This window comes from Notolabrus celidotus, chromosome 2 (assembly GCF_009762535.1).
Source record: "Notolabrus celidotus isolate fNotCel1 chromosome 2, fNotCel1.pri, whole genome shotgun sequence".
NCBI lineage: Eukaryota > Metazoa > Chordata > Actinopteri > Labriformes > Labridae > Notolabrus > Notolabrus celidotus.
The window spans coordinates 23,133,475-23,152,592 of record NC_048273.1 but is presented as its reverse complement, the minus strand read 5'-3'; the positions used below and the strand labels follow the sequence as shown (position 1 = coordinate 23,152,592).

Genomic DNA, 19,118 nt, shown 5'->3' with positions numbered 1-19,118 from the left:
ATTGGCGAAGAAAAACCCTTTATCGTTTGTTGTTCTCCCACAGAGTCACAGAAACAGTTTGTTTATAGACTCTTATTTATTTTTAATTTTTCCACACTTTGTTTCCATCAGCTGTTAGACAGTTTATGGTCAAATATATATCTGTGTTACTAACCACGTCTAAATGAGATGCTCTGCACAGGTGAAAGGCACGTTTGATGCTGGAGTGCGGGTGTGACGACCTTCACAGAGGTCTGTTTTCATCACTATGACGTCTAAGGCACGAGGAGGGAACAAGGAGGTACTTCAAAGGCACTCCGATGATGAGCTACGTCTTCAGTTCAAAAAATAAATCCTTCAGTAGGTCAAAAAAAATCACATTCAAGAGGAAATATATCCAAACTTCAGTTTTAGTCATGCATGCTGTGATTTATCTAATCATCTGCTGGAGGAGCTTACTGATCAATCAATAATACAAATATGATAACTGACACGAACAAAGAGGCAACCTCACGTCACCTGTTCATAAGAATGATTTAGCATGGAGGATAAATTCATCATCACACTTTTGATGATCTGATGGGTGAAGATCCGATCTCTGTCAGGACACAGTTAGCTTAGCTTAGCTTAGCTTTAAGACTGGAAGCAGGAGGAAGCAGCTGGCATGGCTCAATAAGAAGTACACCTTCCAGAGCCTCTTAAACCAACTTATTAACATCTTCAGTTTGATTCTTTTCATCTGCACACAAACAAAGATGTGAAAACAGGAGGTATGGTTTCAGGGAGAGTCATGGGCTGCAACTAGAAAAGGTTAAACACATTGAACTAGTGATAAATGTAACTAGTAGATAAAGTGTGTTAACTATTTTGGCTACTTCCCAGGTTATCAAAATCACAGTTTGGAGATCAGACTTAAGGTTATGATTAATTTGTCAGATATTAAAGGTGTGGCGATGGTGGCCTCCTGTGATGCCTGATAAATATGATGCTCTAATTGTCAACTTTTCACCAATAAAAACGTCTATCAATGCAAATTTTATGCACAACAATAACTCTCTTCTTCTTCTAACATTTTGTGCAGCCACTCACTACTAAGTCTGTTCTGCCAAATACTGCTACATACAGCACAGTGCACCTTTAAGTTTATAAAAGATGATGCACTCAGATCAGTTTAGGACAGCATCAATTTGTTTTCTCTGTTAAAGACGACTAACAATTTATAATCTAATAGATCAAACCTGCTGGTTATAGTTGAATATGTATTCATTAGTGTCGTCTCAGGCTGGTCTTGAGATCGGGGAAATAATAACAGTTAGCAGGCACAGATGTGAGAGCAGCCTAAAGAGCTACTGCCATCTGATAGGGGAAAGTGGAGCACAACATCCTGCCCTTCAATCCAGGCAGATTGAAGAGCTGGGGAGAGCATCTCTGAACCGCTGATCTCTCCTAAGTCACTTAAACCATAAGAGAGAGTGATAAAAACAACAATGTTCAAAGCTATGACTCATTTATTCCCTTTAAACTGTATAATTTAATGTTTTTAAATTCTGTTTGTGTGCAGATTAAGAAAATCACGAAGCAGGCAAGTGACTTCCCTCTACCGAGCCAGTCTCACCACACCCTGATCCAAGCTTCACATCCCACTCTCAGAAATAATCTCCAAAAGGATAATTTTCTATAATAGTATATTTAATATTCTGCTAAAGAATAATGACACTTCTTTAAAGTCTTAATAAAATAGTGTCCTAATCTAGATTTTCTAAAACAATTTGGATTTAAAATAATTTTAGTGTTCAAAAGCTCCTGATGATACCGACCTGTTGATTTAAAGCACCTGACACAGCTGATATATTGATTCTGTCAATAATTAATATAAATATTTTACCACAAATTCATGCATATGTGTTTTAAAGTTCATGGAAGCCTCTCAGGAGTTTTTGGTTCATGTTTGCGCCTGAACTGGAGGATGACTTGAGGCTGAAATTACAGCTACTGTCAGATTCTGATAAAAAAGAAATTCTAGTCCCCTTCAACAATAAAACATCCTGAATTATTTTGTCCCTCGTCTTCATTCATCCATTGGCACTCCACTTGGGTAACGCTGCAACAGCTCCTCTACCTCGATCACCTCCACAACCAGGTCCCGGATCGCCTTGATTGAGTCTGGGGGCGGGGCGTCAAGGCTGGAGGGTGCCTCCTCTTTCACACCTTCAGCCTCCACAGATGGCTCCACGCTAACGCTCGCTCCTGCCTCGATGTCCCCACCGACATTGACGCTCACAGTTTCTGTCTGCGCCTGAGGAGATAGCTCAGCGCTTGTGGATTTCTCCTCAGTGGGCTCGTCTGAGCTCACAGGTGATTTACTCAGGTTGGCCTCGTCGTCCAGGATGTCAGACGTTGTCGACACTTCGTCCTCGCTGCTCTGCGTCACTTTCATCTCCTCTGTCGACTCCATATCTGACGGAGACGACTCAGCTCCCACAGACACTTCCACAGACTTTGGGTCTGACACAGCAGCTGGTTCTGCCTCCTGTTTCTCCAGGTCCTTGCTGATGTCTTTAGGTGTGATTGCAGGTGTTTCACCACTAGAGGGAGCCTCTAACTTGATGTCTGAGCTTGCACATTGACTCTCCTCCTCACCAGTTGCAGTGTGTGTACCAGAACTTTCTTCTGGAGTGTTTGCTGGTTCATTCGTAGGATCGGGACTTGTTGCAGGAGCTTCTACCTGTGCTTCTGCTACTTCTACATCTGTTTTTATACTTTCTATGACCACAGGGATTTCTGACAGAGTAGTTTCTGCTTCTGCTGGAGCATCTGTGCTCTGTGTTAGAGGCTCAGCAGCCACCTCAGCATTCTCTGCGATGACAGAAATCACCTCTTGTATGACAGTCTCTGGAGCTGCTGCTGTGTTTTCTTCATTTGTCTCACTCTGCTTGTTTGCGTCTGGTAAAGATGGGATGTCTGCTTCCTCTTTTTCTTTTTTGAAGACATCGTCTACTTCAGGTGCGATTACTACAGCCTCTACCTGGCTGACAGGGACACTCGGAGCCTCTTCTTTCTGTTCTACCTTCCCCAAAGGTGTCTCAATGACCGTCACGTCTGCAGAAGAGGCTTCGTTCTGTCGCAGCACGTCTTCCACTTCCTGCTCCTCCTTCTCCTTCTCAGGGCTGGAGGACACTCCGTTAACGGCCAGAGGAGATGGGGGCAGGGGCTCTGAGGAGGTTTTAGCAGGGGAGGCGAGAGACATTGAAGGGCTGCCCGGAGTGGAGGTGGACTGGGAGGAGAGGCTGGAGCGGCTCGACTGACTCAGCAGGTCTCTGCTGTCATTGAACAGGTTGTACTTCTTTAGACTGGCTGCCTCCTTCACCACTACAGGAGGAGGAGAGAAGAGTAAAGGTTAGAGGGCTGTGTCTGTGACTAAGGAGGAGTATCAGAGTGTATTCCCAGTTTTTTCATACCTTTGGTGACCTCTTTGTCCAGGATCTGCAGGAGGAAGCCCTCGTACACGTTCTCTACATGGATGAAGTTGGAGAAGTCCATGTAGACGGTCTGTTCGAGACCCTTAAGCTCCTGAGAAAAGACAGATATGTCATTCTTTTTTGTCTGCTGTTATTCAAAAATCCTCAAATGAAGCTTAAAATCAAGCTGGCTTACAGCTTTGCAGTTGGGGGCCAGGTTCTTCTTGAGGAAGGGCAGAGTGATGGAGACGAGAGCCTCTCTGGAGATCCTCTTCCTCACTGTGCTGCTGTCGTAATCATATTGCTGCAGGAGACACAGAGGAGGTATACTTTTTTATCTTTGTCCATTATTGGACTCAGGTGTGATCAAACTTTAACACCAGTTTCAAGAGAAGATTGTACATTGAAATAATCCATGTAGTGTAAAAGTATTTCTTGCATCAACTACTATCACCTCGTACACGATCTTTTAAGAGTCAGTAAACCCCATTCAGAAGAACAATGGTTTAAAGCTGCAGACCCTGGGAGTCGCTGATCTACCACTGCCTTGATAAGCAAGTGCTTCTGTGTTATTATGCATGACACAAATATTGTGTTTGATACAAAGTGAGCATTTTAACAACTGATTCAAAGCAGCAGTAGACCAGCAACTCCCAGTCTTGTGTAAATTCACTGTTTTTGTCAATGGAGTCTGGTGGCATTGATGAAAGCAATGCACCCTGTTTTAGGTTTTATAGAAAAATACAACTCTCTTAAAACAATGTGTGTCAGTCTGTAGGGATCCTTTCTTTCACGTCAGAGATTTAGATTAACAACATGAGTGTTTCAGTGGAAGTACATTTCCCCCAAAGATTTAATTGCAGGTGTTACAATAAGAATCTCCTGAATTTGTTCCAAAGATGTCTTCACCTTTCGGTCCTTAAGATCCAAAATCATGTTAAAATGAATACCTTTTCAATGAAGCATCTGCCTCATTTAAGGAACTTTTAAAACCATTTAAACCACTGTTGATGAAGTTTAACATTGACATGTTCTCATGTTCCTAGCTGTAATGACAATCTGACCTTCAGCACTCTGTGTTTGGCCTTTTCGATGGCAGAGCCGGCGTTGTCGGGGTTGTCCTGGACAGCTTTGTGGAACAGCTGCTCAAATGTACATGCTGCATTCTCCATTAGCTAAAAAAACACACAAACACACACACAGGATGAGATCACATAAGACAGCTGCTCCAAATTCAGAGCAGAAAAATAGCATGGAGCAAACATCTGGAAATCGTGTCAGTGTGAAATAAAATCAGCAGCAGCCCACATCTGAGCTGAGTCTGCCTTTGTTTCAGCTCTGAAACGCTGAGTCGATATATTATAGGAACATACGTTACAATCACAAGTGTGTCATAAATGTCGGGTAGTAAAACAAGTCAGTCAGAAACATCCTCCGCCCACCGTCTGAGGGAGCAACTGAATAAAAAACACCTGCACCCTGTGTGTGTGTGTGTGTGTGTGTGTGTGTGTGTGTGTGTGTGTGTGTGTGTGTGTGTGTGTGTGTGTGTGTGTGTGTGTGTGTGTGTGTGTGTGTGTGTGTGTGTGTGTGTGTGTATGTGTATGTGTATGTTGTACAATTAAAAATCTGTAGCTGAATGAATAGAGGACAAGTAGCAACCTACAGTCCGGAAGAATGAAGCCAATGCAGAAGTGCATAAAGCTGCAGTTCATACAGTGTCCAGTTGAGGCTGTCTGCAAAAGCTAAGGATAGGCCTTAAAGCTGGGGTTGGTAGTCAGATTTAGATACACTTTTTGTCATACTGGTTATAATGATCTTTCTGTCCCGATGGCAATCAATACATAATGTGTTCTTAAAAAAGACCGAAAAAAATCTGCTATCTACAGCCAGAGTAAACCTGGGAAAACACCAACCAATCCCTGCCATCAGGAGCCAAATTATGAAACCAATCAAATCCTGTCCTGCTGTTCTGCCCACCTCCTGCGCATACATTTCATGTTTGTTTGTGTTTTTAACTTTCACTATGATAATGTTTTGGTCTTTTCTTAGTGCTGAGTGAGACATGAGTTGACGTAGTGCAAAACACAAACGATATAATGAGGACTGGTATTGTATCAGTCACGATCATATGGTCGCGAATCAGCAGGACTCATGCATGTCAGCGGGGGCGTCGTTTTGGAGCTCTGAGGGGAGAGGGGGAGGGGGTTAGACGGTGTCCTGAGGAAATGCTACATTGAAATTCATGCTAGTTTTCAGTGACTACCAACCCTAGCTTTAAGGTCACGTATTAAAACGCTAATTTTTACATGAAAATTAAAAATGGTTACAGCTTACAAAAACAGTTTTTTTTTACATACTTAACGGATTGTTTGTTGTTTTTTTAACTTATCACTTGGGATTTTATCAAGCGTAGGAGTTCTTTAATCCTCAAATACATGTTGGGAGCAGTCTTTACAAAAAACAAATAACAGCTGTAGGAGAAGTCTCTTCTCTAAAGTTTGAAAATAATATGGGTTATTGAAACCATTAAAATATCCTAACATGAACCCAGCATCACGATCCATCCATCACATAAGTTTTCATCACATAAGTTGAGAGTATCTTCACATCCTTCCTCACAGATTGAAGTCCCCCTTTGGAAGTTGAAGAATGTTTTTGCTGAGACTTTTAAAATACATTTTTGTTAACAATCTTTGTTAAAATGTATTTTTGTGCAAGTTGTGTATCTAATAAAGATTAAAAAAAAAAAAACAGAGGTCGCCATTTGGTCCATTTAGAGTGCTAGTGCCCGGTTGACATCATAGACAAGAATGTGTGCAGCTGTACCTGTTGCAGGTCGATCTGAGCGCTGTGGATCACTCCGGTGATGTTTTGGAAACCAAATCTCTCCTGCAGGTGCTTCAGTTTCTCCTGCAGGGAGCCGATCTTCTGGTAGCAGCTCAGCAGGTTCGGTCTCGCCATGACGGCCAGAGACTGTGACAGGAGAAGGAAATATTTCACTGTTATCTAATTCACTGTGAGACAGAACAAAGGTGATAAGTGCATCATAAGCCAGACAACAATTAACTTATTCTTTAAAACATGTTGCTAAAAACAGTTGCTAATCAATGTTCTGTTCATGGAGCGAAAAAAATGGGAACACACTCAAGGCTCTGCATCTCTGTTTTTAGACGGAGATAGTTCAGATTTTTTTATCTGAATGTTTGATGTGTTCTAATTCCCAACATTTGAGAGTGTAAGCAAACTTTTCAGGCTGTATTCTAATGACTCAAGTGCAGAGACTAAGCACAAATGAGGACGTTTTTTGGGGACAAACCTTTTTCAGCTGCTCGCTGTCTCCATCCACCTCCTGACACACCTGGTTCATCATGTTCTCACTCAGTTGACGTCCCTCCTGGAAACCGGAGCTGATCGGCTCCATCAGCTCCTCCAGGACAGAGCCCAGGTATGGCTGCACTGACTCCAAGCTCAGTTTCTCTGCTGGCTCTGATACTTTGGCTGAAGAAAGGAATGAAAAGATTCAGGGAAACAAACTCAAAAGATTGGGTAAAAGTGACATGATCCTGCACTTTCATCTGCACACCCAGTATCGTTTTAAACAGAGGAATGCTGCTCCTCCTGTGTTTGACTGAGTCAAAAGAATGAAAAATGTTACCTCGGACTTTTTCCTCCAGCTGCCGCCTGGACTCCAGGATCTGGTCCATGTCGGAGTGGATCAGGACCTCCTGCTGCCGGACCGACTTTCGACACTCCTCCTTCAGTGCAGTAAGTCCCTCGAGAAGATGCTCCTGGATCAAGATGTAGGCTGCTTCCAACGTCTGGGTGCAATCATTGAAGTAAGTTTATTATGAAATCTTTACATATGAGAAATACAGATTCACACGCAGAGTTTGAGCTGACAAAGCGCATGCATCATCTTTTATTACTGATTTAAATGTGTACAATTTATGACCCTAGCACTCATCAGATCACCAGTCAGCATGTGAATTAGGAAGCTGTTCTGCAAAAGATAAAACCTCTTATGTGGACTCACAGCAAACCAAACTCTCTTCTTCTCTGTCTTCTTGGCTTTGAGTCGAGGCAGCATGTCTTTCTCAAGAGACGGCAGCAGCTTCTCCATCACCAAGTTGGCCATCACCTAAAAACACACAAACACGACTCAGTCACTGATTGTACCTTAAACCCTGCTCTCTATCCTGGCGACAATCAAAAACCTGTGTGCTAAAAAATACATTAAAATGTATAATATTTCCTGCACGAAAGCTTGGCATGATCTTCACTCTGAGGACACCTCTGTGACTGCTGAATCTGAACCAGACTCTCTCTCCACTTTTAACACTGAGTTGTTGAAATCATGTTGCTGCTTGATTTGGCCAAATGACAGAAACTAGTAATAACTGACAGTGACTGGATTTATGTTCCAGACTGTCCTAATTCAAACGTGCAGCAACTTAGAGAAAGTTACATAAATGACTAACACTCAATTTCCAAACTTTAATCCTGGCTAAGATCTTTTAAAGCCAGGTGAATTAAGAGTTAAGTGTTACAAAATAAAAGTATTTGAAGTGATTTTACGTCAGCTTTTAGATCTGATTACTCAGAATCAGAATCAGAAGCCTTTATTGTTATTGTACTGCTAAAACAAAATTAACATTGACACTCAAATCAAGTGATGCACGCACAGACATAAACGAATACACACATTTAATGAAGACAGGAAATTCCATAACTCTCATTGAAGGACCAATGTGCAGAAAACATAAAGATCCGCCAGAGGAGAGGCTGAATGCTCCTTTCTCTGCAGCAGAGTAGTGCTGTTTTTTTGGAGGTGAGGGGGGGGGGGGGGGGGAGTGAAAAAAAAGGTGATCAGATGATTATTGACACCTGTGGTCTGTGTGTGGATAAAAAGAAAGAAATAAGGAAGTTTGGAGAATTCAACTGGAGCGGGCTGATATTAAGGCTGCCTTCTTTTGTTCTGGAAAACTCCTCACCTGATTTGGGACTTCACTTAGAAGAACACTTTTTGATTTCTGGCACTACCATCCCCATTCATCCCTTTCATCAGCAACAATCCTCCTGAACTCAAACTCCATACTCTCACCAAAGGAACAGGTGGTCCACCTCCTGGAGGTTTTCACTACTTCTTCTGAAACCACAAGTCCTGCTCACTTGCTCCCTCTGCTCTCTCTTTTCAAACCCCTACACCAATACACCAACAAGCTTACATAACAGTGATTTTCAGCTGGTTTCATTTTGATTTATGACTGTTGTGGGACATTGAAATCCTGATTTGACTTTTTTTGTCCTGAATTTAAGTTAATACTGATTAATTATAAATTAACTTCCTTTTGTAGCATGGTTTTTGTCCTGTTTTATTGACTGTCCTTACCTGAGGTTTTCTCCAAAGACGAACATGTTGGACAGTCTGGCGTCCAATTAAACTCCCCAGACAATTTCAAGTGACAATATACACACAGGATTTATGTCACGCTACAAGGTACGAAAGAAAACGTACTAAAATGTTGAGGAAACTAAATTCTAAAAAAGACACTGGGATAAAAGAAACGCACAGTGAACACAAGGAAGATTTTGAATGATCCAACACAGGACAGGGGAGACAGAGGAACTAAATACACAGTAATTAACACAGGTGTGCACAGGGTAGGACACAGCTGCAACTAATTAGGTTGATCAAAAAAGGAGGGAAACACACAAGGGCAGGAAGTAAAACTAAACTGGAACCACAGGGATAAAGAACTACAAAATAAAAATACAATACACTAAGAAACACATTAAAATACACAAAGGACTACAACACGAGACATTGATCACTAATAACACAAGAGGAAGACATAGGATAACTTGTAACACAGAAGACACACAGGGAGGAACCAAAGCATGAAACACCAGAGAAATCTACAAAACGAAACAGGAAACAAAAACAGATAAAACATGAGGAAAAAGTCCAAAACCAAACAAGATAACTCATGACGCAACTATTTATTTTAATTGTTTGATGCTCTGTCTGTAAAAAAAAAAACAAGATCGGCTCAGAAATAAGTGAAGTCCAGCAGAGACGCTTGTGCTCTTTGCTGAAGAGGCAGGTGGTCCAAAGAGCTGAAGGAATCATTTCCCAACATGACCACATCCTGCTCTGTGAGGTCACACTAATGCACTCAGACCGCCGCTTTGCAGAAGACTAACCACTTCCCTAAATCTCTCATTCCTTCTGCCATCGGGCTGGACTGAAAATAAAGGTAACTCCTTGCTTTTGCGTTTAATCTCATAGAGAGTTATACCTGTTATTTTAAGGTTGTGGCCTGCTTGTTAACCCTCCTGTTATATTCAGTTCTCTGGAACAGCAATAATGTTCCTCGGTCAATTTGAACCAGGGCATATTCAATTATCCAAAAGTGTCAGAGCCCCAAAAAATCCCAATACAATTTTTTTCTAATCTAATTTCTAACTCCATTACTAACCATTTAAATCAAGATTTAGTCCATTGGTGTTCTTTAATTCTCACAGATCATGGTTTAATGAGGATAACTCATTTTTCATTAAAAGTAATGTTAAAACTTGTTTTAATGTACATTGGAAATCCCTAAATATAAATACAATAGTTTTACATGACAGATTTTTTTGTTTATTTTTTTTTACATATTGAATTTCTTATGAAGTGATGTTGATAAATTAACTCGACACCTCTTCTGTCACATGCTGCCCAGATTTTTATGCTGAATTTAACTGGTTTGGACGGCATATATTTCCTAAAATAGACTTTTAAAGGGTCACTTTGACCTGCAACATAACAGGAGGGTTAATACATGTATGTTTATTCATCCTCAGATTTTTAATAACATCAAATAAATATAACAGTCTAAGTCCTTTCTCCAATGAGAATGTGTCTGAAAATCAAATAATCCAACAGCTCTTATCCAACAACGAATAAAAGAGGGGGGTGGTCCTCACTTTGAAGTTGTTGCCCCTTTAAAAAAAACACTGGAGTTCCTTTTTTAAGTTACCGTTTAAGCCTTTTAACACTCTGCACACAGAGCCACACACACATTTTCTTCTAACATCCTCACAACCTGACAGATTTATAGTTTTGCAGCCGTGGCTCTAAAAGTCGTGAAACTCTCTGTGTTGTTCCTGCAGCCCGCATTTCATTCATTCCTCTCATTTCTCAGCTCTGACTCGTGGGTGTGTGTGTATGTTTGAGTGTGTGTGTCACAAGAGAGCTATGTGCAAGAAGAAAAAAAAGCAGGTTGGTGAGTGTGAGTGTGTTGCCCTGGTGGCTTTTTTTTTTTTTTTACTGCGCGTGTGAACGGCAGAAAAAAAAACAGGAAATGTCCGACCTGTTACTAAACCAGAATGCTCTAAATTGTGTGTGTGTGCTTTTCCTGCAGCGACTCAAACTTCCTTTCACCTCCGACCAACTCTGAGCAAACACAATGTGAGCGAACAACAACACAATGAGGCGCTTTAAAGAGAGCAGAGAGGAAGAGAGCAGGAAGCACAGCGAGAGGGCAGAGAGGGAAACGTCATGATGAAGGTAGAGAGTAAAGAGGACAGTCCTCTCCTCTGTGAGCATGCTCAGAGTGTTCCTGTGCTGCTGCTGGAAACCAGAGATCAGAGCAAACAGAGAGAGAGGATGCCAACGAGCTGTGACTCAAACACACACACACACACACACACACACACACACACACACACACACACACACACACACACACACACACACACACACACACACACACACACCCTTCATGCAAATACAGTGCAGGCTGTGAACCGGAGGGAGAGCTCTTCTTGTTCTTTCGTCTCTTAACACCGGCAGAGAAAAGATTCAGAATAAAACAACCATGTTTTAGTTTAAAGATGCAAAGAAATCAAACTACTGCTACATTTAGGAGACTTTCTTATTTCAGCAGAAGGTATTAACTTATATTTGTTGGTTTTCAAGCTAAATACGAGGGACATAACTTCAGATCTGCTTGTGGGGAAGGAGGAGAGCATAATCTGACTCCACAGTTTACAATAGAAGAAACAGTAGATCAGAGCAGAGGGTGCAAAATGGATAACAGTAGTTGAAGATGTCTGAGCAGTTTGGGACCACTACTGTTTATTCTTTCACTGGGCCAAATCGGAAAAAAATAATAAAGTAGCCTATCATAGTTATGAAGATTATACACAAAGAAACATTATGTCAAATCTCTGCGTCACGCCAGTCAGCAAATCAGTGTCTGGATCATAGACTGTAAAAATATGGACGTAGTATCCGTGACGTCACCCATCTGTTTCTGAAGAGCTGTTTTGAGACCAATCGGCTGCGGCAGCCATATTGCTTCTGTCGAGCCAGTGTGACGTAAAGAGGTGGGCTTTGAGCCTCCTAGCCAACAGCTGCAGTGTTCCTGCAGGCAGCTGTGCCTCTCATTGGAAGACTGGTAATCTCAATATCTTTGAAATTGCCGAATTAGAAAAAAATTCACCCCCCTCACAGTGAGAGCACATCCAGAAATGAGCTATTCAGACTACACTCATCTTTTGTACCAGGCTGTAAACATGTTTATTAATGCTGCAAAGATCGTCTTTTCCCCATTCATGTGTATGTGATTTCCGGTACTTCCGGAGCCAGCCTCAAGCGGATCCTCGATGAACTGCAGCTTTTAACACTTCCGCATTGACTCATATTTTTAGACCGGAGGATGCCGCTTGGACTGTATGCAACAAACATAAGAGATAAAACCAACGTTGTTGTCTCTGATCTCTCTCTCTCTCTCTTGTATCTGAAGGCTGGTTTCACACCTATCGCTTGCTTGTTTCGTTCTGCTGCAGAGAGCGTTTGCTGCGTTTACATATGCTTTTACATATGTGCACATGACCTGAGCCCAATGGTTGTTTTGGAACAGGTGTGAAAATGCTCTCAGAGCCAAGTGAGAAATCTTGGACCCATCCTGGACATTACATTTCCAAAGCCACATCAAATCAGTCACTTCTTCTGGTTTTTACTGTTTAAAAAAATATTGCTGGAGTCAGAGGTATGATGTCAAAGACAGACATTGAGAGGTCTTGACCTCTTGAGTTCTGCATGATAACCTTTTATTATAATGCAGCACATACCTGGTATAATGTCCCAGCTGACTGTGTCTAACTCTGACAGCCTTTCACTCCAAAATATAAGCATTCCCTATTTGCACTGCTGACACTACACTTGAGTAACATTTTTAAATGCTTTCTCTTCTATTTAACTATTTTAATCGTTAATTAAGTTATTTGTTTATTTTTTATGGAGATCATGGAGAAAAATTCATCCTTTTTTTGGGGTGTATTCTGTGAATTTTTCACTCTAAAAACTTCTTCATCTTAAAACCCTAAATGTATTGCGCTCCAACTATAACCAGACAAAATAACATCCAGTCCAAACAACTCAACAGTAACAAAAGATCTTTAGACAGGTTTTTTGTTGAAATATTAATGAGGACATTATTAAAAACTGGAAATGTTACCTAGTCCTTACTCCCAGTTTAAATTTTCATCTGCTTTGTGTCCTCTCTGCACTGATGAACCTCGTCTGTCATATAGATCGATCCTAGCGACGACTGAAATATCAGTGACAGCATTTCCCTCACTGTGTTGGGTCTGTTTCAGGGAGTTGAGGGGTGATGTCGTCATTTTGTAGAGATAAGCAGATTTTTGGACCATAATCAGGCCTTGTTTGATTCAGCTTCACTAAAGAGGACTGATCCACAGACAGCACACAGATGAGAGCTGATATGAGAGAAGTAATGAGCTTTTTTCCTCTCTCAGTTACTAATAAATGAAATTATGAACCATGTTGAAGATGAAACGTCAGGGGGAATAAATGATTTTTAGCACTCAGTGGTTAATGTTAACGATTCATTTAGGGCCTGAAGCTCTACGTCTTCCTGTTATTACCCACTCAGCAGACATTTCCGAGAGTGTTGTGTTCTCACCAACGTCTTACAGCCCACTGATGTGGGACTCTTTGTAAACTGGCCTTGAATTAGTGGTGAGGCAGATTTCTCCACTTTAAACAGTGATATCTCTGCAGCGGCTGAACTGATTTAAGCTATTTAAATTGCATTCAAAAGTATCAACATCTAACAGGGGTAAAAAAAATGCACATCAAGAGATAGAGAGAGAGACGCACCCTGACATCACTTCCTATCAGCATGTCCCAGGCCTCGAATCGTCCTTTGTCCTGCCTGTAATGCTGGATGGCTTTGAGGAACGCCTGCACCTCACACGTCTTCTTCTTCAGGAAGTCTGAGACATGAGACACAGACAAAAGTGTGTAAACATCAAAATAAACCAGGTTAACCATGCGTAAACGACGAAATAACTAAACTAACTGTGTGTAAACTACCCTCGTCATGCCTCGTCAACCTGCAGTGTGTGTTCACTGATCATAAGTCAGGTATCTGCTGCTCTGAGCTGAATGAGATCCCTCTGAACCTCCAGCCAGTGTTCTGCTTTAACACGATTAAACGTCTTCACTGCTTCTCAGAGCTGGTGTGGTGATGCTGTTGCCATGGAAACGGAAAAAGGTGAATCAATTGATGCCACATGAACTAAAATATTTCCTTTGAGGATCAAACGCAAGCTCCCATGCAGCAGTCTTTAAAGTTTGAAGCCTCAGTGATGGAGGAGTCGTATTCATTGTTTACAATAATGACTCAAAGCAAAAAGGAAATGACTGGATGCTGAGCCTTTTTTTATTAGTTTGATTGATTAAGTTTCAAAAAGTGTACAGCACTGACAGATACTGCTGACTTTGTGGTCAAATTATCCTTATTGTTGACTAATATCAGACTTTTTTAGACTTTTTTTAAGCAATAAAGATGGAACACGGCTGCTTTTCTTCACAGGAGGCATTTCATCTATAAGGACTAGGTAGAAGAATATATTTTAGATCGAATAATGAAGAGTCCTGGAACAAAAAAAGGGGGTTGTATATTTTAGAGACTCAGTTTTTCAAAAGAAGAGAACCCTGCTGTATTCACGTCTACTGTTTCTTCCCCTCTGTGTTTGGGTCCTACCTTGGTTCTGGTGTCTGATGCAGTCGGACAGGATAGCGAGGAAGGTCGCCTGTTTGGCCTGCTGCCTGAAGCAGAAGTACGAGTCTCTCCTGTAGGGCAGACGCAGGTAGACCGGAAACTGACCCGGCATCCCCGTCAGAGGAGGAGCGAAGTCCTCCTTCACATCTGAAACATGAAAAAGACATTTTCTGTTTGATAAAGTTCTGCAGTGTGGGTGTATACATGTTTTAAAAGTATCAGTAGTGTGGGGCGGTGAGTAAGAAAATCCTGCCATGTGTGTGTGTTCGTTCTTAAGTCCTCGTTGTCACAAAAACTCCCACCTGAGCTGCTTTTAGCTTCATTTAACACCTGTGGGTGGAGGTTCATAATCACAGTGGGAAACATTTGAAGTTTCTCCTCTCTTGGATTAAAGATTCATGAAGGTGTAAACAAACAAGACCTGGATTTCTTTGCAAACAATGTATGTGACAGGATTCAGAACCAATGCAGGGTAATCCACACAAATTATATGAATGCATTAGATTTATGAGAGGAAGTTTATACAATCATCTCTTCATGTTTGTCTGCAAACAGACAAAGAAAGCGTTATGTAAAGAGCTTGTTGTTTGCAGAGGTCACTGTCTCATCAGGGGACACATCAATGTTTCCAAAACATCCGAGACTGAAGCTGAAATCATCTCTGTAGGGGCAGTTATCATAAAGTTTGTGTAAAAGGTGCATGAGTCAATGTTTTAAGCATGACATCATGATTTCCGCTTTACACAGCGTGTTCACTCTCCTTTCCACCTGCCTGGTTTCTGTCAGGGAACTTTGGGAGACGTGAAAACAGGGGCAGCAGGTCCTTACATTTTCAATCGAGTGCGAATGTGAGAGAGGGTTTACTCACTGGTGTCATCAGGAAAGCACTTGTCCACCATGGCCATGTACTTCTCCTCTGTGGTCAGAACAGTGCCCCCTGTAGGCAGCAGCGTCTGCCGCGGAGGAACACCTTTGACAAAATTCTGATGAAAGACGACAGAACAGAAAAAGATACTTAGTGAAGAACAACAACAAAAAAACGATGTGATTGAAATGATCTTTTTGTTTGGGATAGTTTATCAAATCAGCTTGCAGCGAGGGTTTTCTTGCTCACCTCCAGGCTGTCGTGACATTCCAGGCAGTAGTTGGCTCTCACCACAACGTACCTCTCCTTCCACTTTCTGGTTTCGTCAAAGAAAAGGATGAGTTCTTCATACAGCACAGCGCCCGCCTCAGGGACGTCCTGGTCGACACACACACAAACACACCCTTCATGAACTCACGGTAAAACTATGACATGTATTTGATTAAGTCATCTGGAATGACTCTGCAGAGAGAGTCTCTTTCCTTTAAAAAAAGTGTTACATCAGATACTTTTAGACGGACTATTTATTTTCAAATATATTTTATGTCTAAATGGCAAACAGGTTCAAAACATTCTGGAGTTGCTCTCCTTGATTCCTTCAGCCTGCAGCAGTGAAACAGGTTAGAATGGATGCAATGTAAAAAATGTTCAATCAAAATACACACAAAAAGTTCTTGTTTTTTTCCCTGACAGGCTCAGGTTGTTATGCTAAGTGTCTCACAACATTACAGAATGGATCCCTACGGAGAGTGACCTCTTAAGGAGCCAGAAACAGTGAATACCTGTCTCTTTTTAAAGCGACCAAACTCCATTCCCAAAAATCATCGTTTTACTTTGCAGAACTTTGCAGGTTCTGGTCTACAGTTTCCTTGACCAATGAGTTTGTGTCAGTGTTTTTGTGTGTCACACAAATATTGGTTGGGAGCCAAACTAACCATTTGAATCAACAAAATCCACCATTTAATGAAGAATCCAGATAGTCATAGGCCGGCAATAAGTTGTTTGCAATAATGTCATGCCAGTGACATGTGGGATTCAAATGGGGGTCAGGAAGTAAATTTCAGAATGGCCGCAACCGAGGAAAGCCAGTACTGTGCTGCTCTAGACACCGTAATAAGACAGCGACACCGGAAAAAATTCTGGATTATTTTGGAAGAGATCCTCCTCTTATGAGGACTTCTGATTTTTTAACTGACCGGAGCTTATTTCTGAATGTGTCTGCCATTGACATCACTAACTACCTCGTCCACCAGACTTCATTTTACACCACTGAGCAATTGAAGGCATTCAAAAGCCTCCAGGCTCACATCTTCTTGAGTGGTTGGGTCCACGACCTGGGTATCAAGGTGCTCAACAACGATTGTCGTTAGGTTTTTGGAATGGTGAGTATTTTTTAATTAATTTCCATGTGAATTGTGCTCCTCGCCACAATGCTATCAAACACAAAGGTTAGTTTACTTACCGCAGGTTAACCACTCTAAACGCTCCAGTCAACGGGAGTTTGCAGCAAGTAAAATAATAACTTAAATCAGCTAGCTGGCTAGCATTACCAATCACAACCTATTGTTTGTGGTTAATGGTTAAAAACTCCAGCAGAGCAAAGATCGGAAAAATGTAACATTACAAAGTATGGAAGGAGTACGCTACTTAAACATAGACATATATACAGCATACATACATTACTTTAACTTACCATGGACACAGTGGTCACCGCACACACGGGCATGATCCAACTCCGCTACTCCTGACCATAAACAAAGGTTTGCTATCCACCGTTTCCTCATTTTTTGCATTTTCCCCCTTGAGAACCACGACCTTTAGGACACGATAAACACTTGCCGACTTCTCTCTGTTTTTATCGGTTAGGGAAACCTTAAAAAACTGCAAACCAGAGGCATTTTTCTTGTGTTTATGGGTCTGCGCAGACTGCTGCAAATCACTTCCTGACCCCCATCTGCATTTCGCGCCACTGCCACGCAACGGAAATGACGTCATATGCAAACAACCTATTTCTTTGTGCTACGAGCAAAAATTACTACTTTGTCAATGGAGTCTGGTGTCTTCGAAGAACACTTCATATCTGGATTTAGAAAAAGCATCTTCCTCTTTAACTGAAAACTCTCTTTCTGTAGGATCCTTTCTATAATGTTGTCAGACACTTAGTATAACAACCTGAGCCTGTCAGGGACAAAAAATAGAACTTTTAGTGGACGGACGATAACCAGGTATCTGCCTCCAAGGATTACGTTGCACTCATTACAGCCTGTTGGCTGCCAGCTGAATCAATCTCCTGAGGCAGTTTTTGCACCTATAAGTCACTTGACCCCAAAATACTGGATCTAGTCTTTTATCCCTTTTATGACACGACAAAACCCACTAAAAATAACAAACCTGACTGCAGCTGTCACCTGTTGTCCTGATACAGCCTTTATAAATAATTAGAAAAACTGACAACTAAAGCTTCTTTGCCTCACTCTGAAATGGCTGGGTAGTGTTACAGGTTTTTAACACACCTGCAAAATGTGCTGATGGGTGCCATTATACTGCCAACCTGTGACCAAACCTCTTGTTTATTTTACCCGTTTTTAAAGAGATGCTGGAGCCAGACTAAACATCCTCACCCTGTGTTTGAGCAGCTGTGTGATCTTCTCTTTCTGCTGCTCCAGATCATCTTCCACCTGAGAGAATCGAGCCAACGAGAACTGCTTCCTGTAGTATGGACTGAACTCCTTCAGCTCGGCCTCGGCCTGACCTGCAGAAACACACAGAGGAAAAGAGTCACACAAGCTGGTTTTACGATCACACTGGAGGATGGGTGTTGATTAGTGAGTCCTGGTGTGTGCATTCAGGTTGGGTCTCATGGTCAGATTTCAGTCAGACAATGAGAGAGAAGCTGCTCTGCTGTAGGAGCGTGTTGTTACAGGTACAGCCTGAAATATGAGCCAGGAAGCTCAGTTTGAAGGTTCTTCAGCACAATAGCACATATACCTGGACAAATATACTCTTAGTTACATGCACCAGTGTGGAGAATGTAGGTGTGACTGACCCAAAATGAGGCCTAGTCTGCATGTATGCTCATTTATTTCACTCCATTAAAAAAATAGTTCATACAGCATTTATCTTGTTTAAAAACTCTAAGCAGACATGCACCCAGACACAGGGCGTAATTAACACCCGCCAAGCGCCAATGGCGGATAAAAAATTTGTTTGGCATGTAAAATGAAAACACACACCTGCCAGTGGCCGATGGAAAATTTTGGATTGCATGTGAGGTTTTGTTTTCATACTTTCCCCCATTTCTGCCAACTTTCAGGCCATGAGCTGCAGCCTTTGACGCAAACACACGAAGGATAAACACAAGCAAAACACATTTGTTGTTTGCACAACAAAATTAAATTGGAAAGTATTAGCGACCATGAAAAGTCAAATGCCACAGTGCCATTATTCGGCCGGTGAAAAATATTTTTGGAGGTCACTAGCCAATGGCAGGTGAGGTAAAAAGTTCATTTTACACCCTGCCCAGACATCTTACTTAATCCCACTAATCTGGTTTTCCCGTTACATTTCCTGTCGAGCCTGTTTCTCTTTCTTTTGTGCTTTTGCAGATCTGAAGGTCTGATGTTAGGATATCTAAGTCAAGGTGCCAAGAAGACAACCAAAAATGACACGTTGTTATGGAAGACAGAGGAAGTTAGCCCTATACTGCTGCAGCCTGTCTCTCCTCGTGCTCACTCTGTC

At 41.7% G+C, this 19,118-nt stretch overlaps 1 protein-coding gene across 1 annotated transcript; it reads right to left on the bottom strand.

Moving 5' to 3' along the window:
• Positions 1-57: 57 nt before the first annotated feature.
• Positions 58-18,677, bottom strand: niban1a (niban apoptosis regulator 1a). Its single transcript, XM_034706335.1, has 14 exons — positions 18,668-18,677; positions 18,002-18,132; positions 15,630-15,758; positions 15,384-15,498; positions 14,498-14,662; positions 13,609-13,724; positions 7,471-7,575; positions 7,093-7,255; positions 6,754-6,935; positions 6,264-6,410; positions 4,502-4,612; positions 3,634-3,741; positions 3,438-3,549; positions 58-3,348 (listed from the first exon to the last, which is right to left on the bottom strand). The coding sequence occupies exons 1-14, from the start codon at positions 18,675-18,677 to the stop codon at positions 2,048-2,050; spliced, it is 2,895 nt and encodes a 964-aa protein (XP_034562226.1). The 3' UTR covers positions 58-2,047.
• Between the last annotated feature and the right edge of the window lie 441 nt (positions 18,678-19,118).

Bases quoted from the DNA above. Each gene is read 5' to 3' on its own strand.
- niban1a (XM_034706335.1), bottom strand. The intron at 15,759-18,001 runs GTGAGGATGTTT...TGTGTCGACCAG, and splicing joins CACAGCTGCTCAAACACAGG to GACGTCCCTGAGGCGGGCGC. The intron at 14,663-15,383 runs GTGAGTAAACCC...TTCATGTTTCAG, and splicing joins GTGCTTTCCTGATGACACCA to ATGTGAAGGAGGACTTCGCT.